Source organism: Hydra vulgaris, chromosome 08 (assembly GCF_038396675.1).
Source record: "Hydra vulgaris chromosome 08, alternate assembly HydraT2T_AEP".
Lineage (NCBI taxonomy): Eukaryota > Metazoa > Cnidaria > Hydrozoa > Anthoathecata > Hydridae > Hydra > Hydra vulgaris.
In genome coordinates this window covers 59,391,012-59,402,841 of record NC_088927.1, presented here as the reverse complement: position 1 = coordinate 59,402,841, position 11,830 = coordinate 59,391,012, and the positions used below count along the sequence as shown (strand labels likewise).

General features: G+C 31.0%; 1 protein-coding gene across 1 annotated transcript; it reads right to left on the bottom strand.

The window, feature by feature from the left end:
* Positions 1–606, bottom strand: LOC136083499 (uncharacterized). Its single transcript, XM_065802901.1, has one exon. It carries the CDS (start codon positions 604–606, stop codon positions 1–3), a length of 606 nt encoding a protein of 201 aa, XP_065658973.1.
* Positions 607–11,830: the final 11,224 nt, after the last annotated feature.

Here is an 11,830-nt window from a genome sequence, read left to right as displayed (position 1 = left end):
TTACTCGTTTACCCATGTCGGAATAACATCTGTGTTGCGGGTGTTTTCTCGAAATTCGTGAACAATAAGTTTGTTGTAAACAACTTTTGCAAAATAGCCATTTTGACGATGTATCTTCGCCTGATCAAAAAGTTCCTTTCGAATTTTTCGCGTGGTAAAACTAAAATCTTCGTTTAGAAAGATATTAGTTCCTTTTAATTTTGTTGCTCTTTCCAAAATTGTTTTTTTGTCCTCGTAATCCCGGAGCTTCAAGACAATTGTTCGCTCTCGTTTATCATTAGCTACTCCCACTCGATGAGCCCGATCAATTATAATATCTTTTTCAATACCAAGATTATCTTTAAATAGTTGCTTTACCTTTTTTTTTGTGATTTCCCAATTCTTTTCTTCGTTATTTTCAACGACCCCGTCAATTCTTAAAATATTTCTTCTGTTACGGTCTTCAATAACAACGCTTTTTAATTTTAACTCAATATTGTCAGAAGATATTTTACCCTGCATTTTTCGTACATTTGATAAATCGTCGTGAACTTTATTAATTTTTTCCTCAACTGCTCCAGCTTTATCGTTGAATACATCGCCAACAAAATTTAATTCAGATTTCATTTCGTCGAGTTCTCGCCGAACTTCTTTAAAACTAGATTGTTGAAGTTATCAAACCTCTCATTTATGTTCGATAATGCTTCATGAAAAAAAGACAAAATTGTTTCTTTTTGAATATTTAGTAGCTCTCTCATCATAGCAATCGAAACTAACTCTTCTGATTTAGACATATCAATTTTTATTTAACGAATTAAAAAATTCCAAAAAATATTTAACTGTAAGAAAACGCGTCTGTTCACCACGATGTTCGCCACGCAAAAAAATTAACGCTATTAATAATTAAAGTTAATAAAATAACAGTTTCTTTGAATTTATTACTAATTTTAATTTTTAATAATTTCAAAACTTTGATATGGCAGAGGTGTATTTGATTCAAGGTTTTTTGGTAAATTTTTAAATGATAACTTTTTTCAAACAAGAATTAAATTTAAAAAAAAACTTTATGAAAAAAAAATTTTATGTAAAAATTTTAAGACTATATTAAAAGCAAACAAAATTTGTTCGTATGTAAGATAGCCTTATGTAAGACTATCTTTTCATCAAACAATTTTGATTTATTTTATATAGAATCTGTTATAACAACAATGACAATTAATGTTGTGTGTATTAATATATTTGCCAAACAATATTTCATATATAGGTTTGTAATTAATTCATTAACAGCTAAAAAGGTTCACTCTCTTATAGCCTGGCTACGAGGAGATTATAGTATATAATAAACAGAAATCAATTAGCTTTGAAAACAAAAAAACAAAAAAAACAAAAAAAACAAAAAAAAAAAAAAATATTCAAACACAACCCATATATATATATATATATATATATATATATATATATATATATATATATATATATATATATATATATCGAAAGAAGCAAGAGTCTTTGTTTCTTTAATAAACAGGTTCATATAGAAATATATATCCATACAACAGATTTCATATACTAATATAATAAACAGAAATCAAAAACTTAAAAATTAGAATTACAGAAACTGCAAACATGCGCATGCAAGAACTTTTTTTTTATCGCAAATACGGCTTAATATTAGCTCTAGATTGACACAGTTGGCCGATGGTAAAACAACCAAACATTGGTACGCGAGCGGCATCACCGGTGCGGTGGTGCCGGTCATATGCCAATGAATCCCATGCATGGACCAAGCATGGAGACATTGCAGGGCTGTTATTAATGATCAAAAAAAGATTGCTGAAAGCTTCAACAATTATTTTATAAACATTAGAGAGACACAAGCTAATAAAATAAATCAAAGCAAAAAAATTTTAAATCATGTTTAAAAGAAGTAGGGCCGACAACACCGGGGAGGGGGGCCGGTGTTACCCTCTTCCCCTTCCCAATATTTTTGGCACCAAATTAAAAAATAATTTGGTGCCAAAAATATTGCATAATTACTTATTGATCCAACTTATTGATCATAATTACTTATTGATCCAACTTATTGATCATAAATACAAAACAAAACTGTCCTAAAGAAGTTTAATGAATAATAGCAAAAACTAAAAAATAATAGTAACTATAAATGTTTCTAAACTTTATCTAAACTTTAGATAACATGTCTGAAGTCATACTGAAATAGCTGCCGGAGGCTTCAGCACAAACACCAACTCAACGAATTCATTTGCAACACTATTCTTTTTTTTGTTTTATACACTATTCATTATTTTTTTGTTTTATACACTAATCATTGTGGAACATAATATTAAATAATGAAATGAAAACTAATTATTCTCTAAACCAATTCAAAACAAAACTTAAGCAATTACTTTTGTTAACTGAAAATGAATTAAATTTTTTCTAATAAAACTTCTTTATATTATAAATCAATAATTAATAGTTAATTAATTAATTACTTTAGATTATTAATACATAATTAATCAATAATTGTACAAATATTTTTATCATTTTAAATGATAATCTTCTTTTTGAGAAATTTATTTTTTATTTTTGCGTTATTTATTAATCTTTTACTTTTATTTTATACTGTTTATTTGCTTTTACTTAATTGGCAATGAAAAGTATTATAAATATAATTAAATAAGTTAAACTATAAAATGCTCTACCAATAAAATGTTTTTATATAAAATCATATCTTCTTATTTTTCAAACCAATTCTTAAATGTTATTTTTGTCATTTAATATTTTAATAAATTTTGTTTCTTTTTATTTTACAAAGCAATTGTTATATCTTATTTTTTGAAAAACTATAAATTTCTTTTATAATATATATCAGAGATATATACATTGAAACTATATTTTATTGTCAAACTATATTTTGTCTAGTAATGACGCATTTTTTGGGGCTTAATGATAAGACAAAATTTGTCTTCTTCTAGCCCCGGTCATGTAATTATTTTTTTATAAGTTACGACTGTAAATTTTTTTTTTATCGGCAAAGTGTAAATAAATGTTATTAAATTCATTTGCAACATAATTCCTTATCCTGTTATTCGACAATCAATAATGCGATAATTTGCGACATTATTCCTTTTTTACATTTTCCACAATAAAATTTGCGACTGTAAAAATTTGTGACAATCAAAATTTTGCGACAGTATTCCGCCTCACCATTATAGTCAAGTAAATGTATATTTATAAATATAAGTTCAAGTAAAAATGCATTTACTTGTATTTATATTTATAAAAATACATTTTCTTGGCTATAATGGTGAGGCGGAATAGTGTCACAAAATTTTGATTGTCGCAAATTTTTACTGTCGCAAATTAATTATACGAATTTTTAAATTCGCATCTATATTTATATTTATGTGCTACAAATATCTAAAAATTTCTGTTTACTTTATATATTTTATTGATGTTGATTGTAAAATATAACTGTAATTAACGAGGCAAGATGATAAGACCATCGTCTTTTTTTTGAAGAAAAAGATCATTTTTATGTAAAAAGTTGTTTTAATATTCACATAACAGAAGTTATCAGCGCTATTTTTATAATGATTTTAATCTGTATAAATGACTTTTGTAAAATATTTGCTTGTGGGTTACTTTGAAGGTAGAAAATATTGCGAAACTTGGTGGTACCACAAAGATACACACTTGCTTAATTTTGTAAATATTAGGAATAAAACTTGTATTAAGGTATTTTATAAAGAAACTTATGAAACAGAATTTATGAAATATAAAGCATACCCTTTAAAGAAAGGAAAATTCATTCATTTTTTTACTTGACAGCCATGTATCAATAATCTTGAGAGTCATATATCAATAGCAAAAATCGGCTAACAAAATATAATGAGGTTACAACGGCAACATTTCATCCACCCAGGAGTAAAAAAAAACGGTCCGAAGGCAAAACCGAATTCGGCCCATTTAAATAATAAATGAATGATTGGATCTTGAAAACCGGCAATGTTGGGAAACTAGCAACAATTCACGATGTGTCTTAAATTGTTGACAAGCTTTTTTCTTAGTATTTACACCAACTAAGAAGACACACAGTTTTCAAGTGACTTTCATCAACCAAAAGAAACATTTTCAAAGATTACAAGTTTTATATATATATATATATATATATATACATATATATATATATATATATATATATATATATATATATATATATATATATATATATATATATATATATATATATATATATATATATATATATATATATATATATATATATATATAAAGAAGCATCTAGAATCTTCCAGAACAGGTTCACACAGGTTCATTTTACTATATAAGAGACATGTAAATCGACATGTAATTCAGTCAGTATATGGAAGTCAATCAGTCAGTATTATCAAGACAGTTTATCGAAGTGAGTTTTATCAAAGTGTTTTATCGAAGAACATCAATACAAGAAGTGAAATACAACAAGTGTTTTATTACATCAATACAGTCCACATCCAACCAAGACGTTATGTTCCACAGAGCATTATTGTATCATCGCAAGGTAAATGTAACACGGTAAGCCTTGAGAAGCGTGATTATTTATCTTTATTATTTTTATGACTTCAAGTGCAAAAATGGCTCCTGACAGTCTTGGATTGGAACTAAGAAAGAAAATTATTGGCGATTACGTAAGTGGAATGTCACAAAAAAGTATTTGTGATAAATATCGCGTGAAAAAATGGACTGTATCTAGACTATGTTCCAAATATCGTTCTACGGGGAAGTTGGCAGCAGATAACAAAGGTGGAAGACCGCGTTCCACCACTTCTAGAGAGGATTCTATGATCGTCAGATCCGTCAAGAAGGATCTCTGGATATCATCAGTCGAGATACAAAAGCAATTAGAGCTGCCAGTATAGGACCGAACTATCAGACGACGTGCTGTTGAAGCTGGATTGTTTTCTCGACGCCCTGCAAAGAAACTGCTGATTTCACTAAAAAACCAGAAGAAAAGACTCCTGTTTTGCTACATCTCATATTGACTGGAATGTGCAGAAATGGCGAACTGTCCTGTTTAGTGATGAATCGAAGTTCAACATCATTGGGAGCGATGGCATTTGCCGTGTACGTCGACCGGCCGGAAAACGCCTCGATTTACGTTACTGCCATAAGACCGTGAAGCATGGTGGAGGCAGTGTAATGGTCTGGGGTGTTTTTCTGCTAACGGTCTAGGTCCAATACATCGAAACGATGGAATAATGGACCGTTTCATGTGTAAAAATATCCTGAAAGATGTTATGTTACCTCATGCTGAATGGAATATGCCAATAAAATGGGTTTTTCAGCAAGACAACGATCCGAAACACACTGCAAAAGTAGTCATGCAGTGGTTTCAAGACAACCACCTATCGGTGATGGATTGGTCGCCTCAATCTCCGGATCTCAACCCTATCGAGAACCTGTGGGAGAACGTCAACCGCAGAATTAATCGTGAAAGTGTTCGTAATAAGGATCAACTGTTTGAACAAATCCAAAAGGCCTGGGCAGCGATTCCACAAAGTTTTATTGATCACCTGATCGAATCTATGCCTCGATGATGCATATATATATATATATATATATATATATATATATATATATATATATATATATATATATATATATATATATATATATATATATATATATATATATATATATATATATACAATATCGGACAATACGAGTGCAACCAAATAATGCTAATTTAGTTTCTTTATATAAAAGTGCTGCATTTTTTCAATTTAGAGAAATAACTATGTAACCGTTTAGAGACAAAGTTCTTCAAGTTTTATTCATCACAAAGTTCATTATTTGTACACGAAAATTAATAAATTAATCAAAAGTATTAAAAAAAGTTAATTTCCTTCTGGACAAAACAAGTGCAACTCGACAAAATGTTGACCAAACTGTATTTCGTTATCAATATTTCGTGGCGAATCTTTTGTTGTCGACCACAGCCTTGCATCTTCGAGGCATAGATTCGATCAGGTGATCAATAAAACTTTGTGGAATCGCTGCCCAGGCCTTTTGGATTTGTTCAAACAGTTGATACTTATTACGAACACTTTCACGATTAATTCTGCGGTTGACGTTCTCCCACAGGTTCTCGATAGGGTTGAGATCCGGAGATTGAGGCGACCAATCCATCACCGATAGGTGGTTGTCTTGAAACCACTGCATGACTACTTTTGCAGTGTGTTTCGGATCGTTGTCTTGCTGAAAAACCCATTTTATTGGCATATTCCATTCAGCATGAGGTAACATAACATCTTTCAGGATATTTTTACACATGAAACGGTCCATTATTCCATCGTTTCGATGTATTGGACCTAGACCGTTAGCAGAAAAACACCCCAGACCATTACACTGCCTCCACCATGCTTCACGGTCTTATGGCAGTAACGTAAATCGAGGCGTTTTCCGGCCGGTCGACGTACACGGCAAATGCCATCGCTCCCAATGATGTTGAACTTCGATTCATCACTAAACAGGACAGTTCGCCATTTCTGCACATTCCAGTCAATATGAGATGTAGCAAAACAGGAGTCTTTTCTTCTGGTTTTTTGGTGAAATCAGCAGTTTCTTTGCAGGGCGTCGAGAAAACAATCCAGCTTCAACAGCACGTCGTCTGATAGTTCGGTCCTATACTGGCAGCTCTAATTGCTTTTGTATCTCGACTGATGATATCCAGAGATCCTTCTTGACGGATCTGACGATCATAGAATCCTCTCTAGAAGTGGTGGAACGCGGTCTTCCACCTTTGTTATCTGCTGCCAACTTCCCCGTAGAACGATATTTGGAACATAGTCTAGATACAGTCCATTTTTTCACGCGATATTTATCACAAATACTTTTTTGTGACATTCCACTTACGTAATCGCCAATAATTTTCTTTCTTAGTTCCAATCCAAGACTGTCAGGAGCCATTTTTGCACTTGAAGTCATAAAAATAATAAAGATAAATAATCACGCTTCTCAAGGCTTACCGTGTTACATTTACCTTGCGATGATACAATAATGCTCTGTGGAACATAACGTCTTGGTTGGATGTGGACTGTATTGATGTAATAAAACACTTGTTGTATTTCACTTCTTGTATTGATGTTCTTCGATAAAACACTTTGATAAAACTCACTTCGATAAACTGTCTTGATAATACTGACTGATTGACTTCCATATACTGACTGAATTACATGTCGATTTACATGTCTCTTATATAGTAAAATGAACCTGTGTGAACCTGTTCTGGAAGATTCTAGATGATTCTTTTCGATGCTTCTGGAAGCTTCTGGATGCGTCTGGATGCTTCTGAATGTTTCTAGATATTTCTGGATGCTACTGGATGCTTCAGATGCTTCTTCTGGAAACTTCTGGAAGCTTCTGCATACTTCTTGAAACTTCTGGAAACTTCTGGATACTTTCTTTAATTATTAAAAATCTTCTGTGACGTTGACACGACCAGACTTAAGAAAATGAAACAAACCAAAAATTTGCACTTGTTTTGTCCGGTGCAAAATGGCACTTGTCAACGAAATTCTGCCTGTGTGCTGTCACCTGTCAGCTGATTGCTCATGTCATGGCATGCTATGACTCCAGACTCCTGAACTGTTTGCTGTGGTAGTATAACGGGTGATGCAAAAGTTATCGGACAAATCCTAATTTCATTATTTGAGCATAATAATTAGTTTTTGTGGCTTTATGCGTAGGCATAAACGTTCTATAAAATATAAACTTTATTAATTGAAACACAAGTATTTAAAATGAGGTTAAATGCAGCTGAACGAGAATCTTTTCGAAAGCGACTAAAAATGGTTTTTGTAAATAAACCTAATATATAAAAAAAAAAAAATCGTAAATCATTTTGAAAAGGAAGGTTTTGCTCGAAGTACAATATATGATAACCTAAAAAGACTTGAAACTGTTCAATTGTTTTCTGATAAAAGCACCCTGGTCGTCCGACATCTTGGACGAGAAAAGAAAGCCGAATCAACGAGACTTGTCAACAATCGAAAAGGGGTCAGTCAGAGAAAAATTAGTATTAAATTCGGTGTAAATCAATCAAAAATTGGTCGTCAGTTAAAAAAAATGAATATTAAATATAGAAAACGTGAAAAGACTCCAGAATACACTATAGAACAACAAATAAAGGCAAAGAAAAGAAGCAGGAAACTAGTTAACTAACTCTATAACACAAAATCGCTTCTAGTCATCGATGACGAAAAATACTTTTGTTTTGCAGGGGACAACATGCCTGGAAATTCTGGATACTACACAAACAACAAAACGACATGCTCAGAAAGTGTTCGTTTTATAGGAAAAGAGAAATTTCCAAAAAAAAAAATTAATGTGGATAGCCATATCTGACCGTGGTATGTCCGAGCCATTGCTTCGCACTTCCAAGGCTGTAGCGATCAATTTTTTTTTTTTTTTTTTTTTTAAGATTGTTCACCTCCCCAAGGCCCGAAGGAGGCCACTACAGTCGAGGAGGCTACTTATTTTTTTGTGTTTTTTTTTTTTTTAGTTATTATTCGTGGTACAACCCTCTCTCAATTCTTTAACTCCGAAACACGAACCTTGCCGAGCAAGGCCGCTGCGCGGAGAAACTAAGTTGAGCGCGGTACTTCCAGGGACGTGGTGGGAGTCGAACTCTGAACCTCTCGCTTAAAAAGCGAGCGCTCTTACCACTACACCACTACCGCATATTCATCAATCTATATTAATGAATGTTTAGAAAAACGACTTCTTCCATTTATTTACAAGTATCATGGAGACTTTAACTATTTCTTTTGGCCAGATTTAGTAAGTTCTCATTATTCTAAAGATTCTTTAAATTGGATGGACCAATATGTCTATTACGTTGATAAAGAATCCAATCCCCCAAATGTGCCTCAAGCACGACCAATTGAAAATTTTTGGGGACACTTGGCACAGAAGGTTTACGAGGGAGACTGGCAAGCTTCAACACAGCAAATTTTGATTGATCGCATTAAACTAAAACTACAAAAAATTGATTTAAACTTTTTACAGTCGCATATGAAAGGCGTCAGAGCAAAATTGAGATTAATTGCAGATAGTGGTGTTTTTTCATATAAAAAGTAATATATTTTTATTAAAAGATAGATGCTTTATTTAAAAAAAATATAATAGTAGTTTGTTTTTTTTATTTATAAATAAGTTATTGACGTTTTTATTTTGTCCGATAACTTCCGCATCACCCGTTAGTTCGTTTCGTTTTTAAGACATGTAAAATTAGGAACACTTTTTAGCATTGTTCGATGTTGGTTGCAAATGTTTTGTCCAATACTGTATATATATATATATATATATATATATATATATATATATATATATATATATATATATATATATATATATATATATATATATATATATATATATATATATATATATATATATATATATATATATATATATATATATATATAATATATATATATATATTTTATATATATATATTTTATATATAAATACTTTGTATATATATGCATTATATATATACTTTATATATATATTATATATATATATGTATATATATATATGTATATATATATATATATATAAATATATATATATATATATATATATATATATATATATATATATATATATATATATATATATATATATATATATTATATATTATATATATATACCACAAACAACGAACTTTTTGATAAGTAAGCTACATATCTTAATAATATTCATGTTTGACTGCTGTCAAAAAATTTTCTTTAAGTGCTTTCTTTTATTAATTTAAAATCTGTTTTAGAGTGCCAGGGAAAACTATTTTTATCGAATATCCATAAACTTTTACAGCATATTTTTATCTACTAACTTTTACAGCATATTTTACAGTATATTTTTATCATATAATTATCTATGGATAATTTAATAAAATTTTTATAAAAACTTAATAGAAATTGTTCCTAATAAATTTCTTTTTATATACTCGATTTTTTTTGTATACATATTTATATAGAAAAAAACATTTTCTGTAGCAATTAATAAAGTTTCTTAGAAATTAAAGGAAAACTTTTATGCCCCATATATTTCATAAGCTTATAAAAATTCTATAAACTTTTTTTTCCTGGACTATGTAAAATTGGGAAAGCATTTAAGTTTTATTTACTTGTGTGCGGAGTATTTGGTTTGGCTAGAGACCGAACAGCAGTTCAAAAACAAACTCTAGAAATGGCATAGTGAAAGCACGAGACCAGTGGCGTAGCATAATGTGAAGGTGTTTTATTGGCCAATTTTTATGATAAAATTCTAAAACCTATTTTGTTTCTTTTTTGTATTCTTATACAAGTACCATAACACAGTACTTAAAGTTTTGTTTCACATTTCACAACCAACTGCAGTACTCTTGAAGAACCGCAAAAAAAAAAACACTTAACTTGATCCTAACCAAGAAACCAGATTGGTTAATCGACAAAAAAGAAGCTAGTTCGCTTGGCTACAAAGCTAAAGATCAGGCACACTGCTTAATTGAGGGAATTATAGCTCTCTCTGACCTAAAAACTAGAGAAACTGAAATAACCGCTTCCTCTAATCTCTATAAAAAAATTTTGATTTGAAGCTAAGCAGACTATAATTCAATCTCTACGCATGTCAAAACGTTTGACTGGCATTTGGCTCTTGACGACTTAACCATTTACAAAAAATATCAAACATTTATTGATAAATATAACAAAGCAGCTTAATTACACGTCCCGTCAACGACTACTTCTTACGCTAATAAGCACAAAACATGGGTGACCAAAGATATGGCAAACGCTGTCAAATAGAAAAGCGAATTCTAGAGCAAATTTATCGCAACTAGGTGAACAAACAAGCCAGTTCCACGCCAACAGCATAAACATGCAAAACAGTATCATCAACTCGTTCTTAAAAGCGAACAAGAAACACACGATCGTATCCGGCAACTTGAAACAAGTAACAATTAACATCGATAATAAAGTAATCTGCATCACACTAAATGAGTATTTTCAATCAGTTTTCAAAATTTAGACACTAGGATCTCTTCTAACATTCAATTGTCGTTCCACAAGCATGCACTAACCGACCACACTCGCATCATACGAATCCGTTAAAGAAAAACTTTTAAACTTGTACAAAACCAAATTAATGGGCTTTGATGGCACTCACCCATGCATCTTGAAATATTGTATTATTTGCCAGACAAAATACTACATCATTTTAAAATGTATGCAGATGGCTTTGAAATAATTAGAGTTATTAAATTGAACCATGACATCATAAAATTCCAAGCCGACATCAGCGAAGCAGTGAAGAGTTAGTATCAATAAGTGTAAATTTATGCACACTGGGTGCAGCAACATCAAAAAATTGACTGTAATTTACACTAAGAAAAATTTGGCCGGCACAAATCCATCAGCTGTCATGCATAACATCTGAACAAGACCTTTGTGTTGTTATGACTAACAATCTGAAGGTTAAAAAACAAGTCTTCTTGGCTGCACTAGCAGGCAACCGAATGCTTGGTAGGTTCAAGAAGGCTTTTTGAGGTCAAAATTCAGTATTATGGCGCACAATTTGCATTACAAGCAAGTGGTCAACATTCTAGCTCAACACATAGCCAAACTTGAGCAAGTTCAACACTGAGCTGCAAAATATATTGTTAATTTGAAACACTTGTCCTATATTCAGAGACTACTAAAACTTTATAAATTGACAACGCTAACCAAACAACGAGAAAGAGAAGACCTTATTAAGCAATACACAATCATCAGCAAAATCAACAAAGTTATCTTCTTAGTGCCTC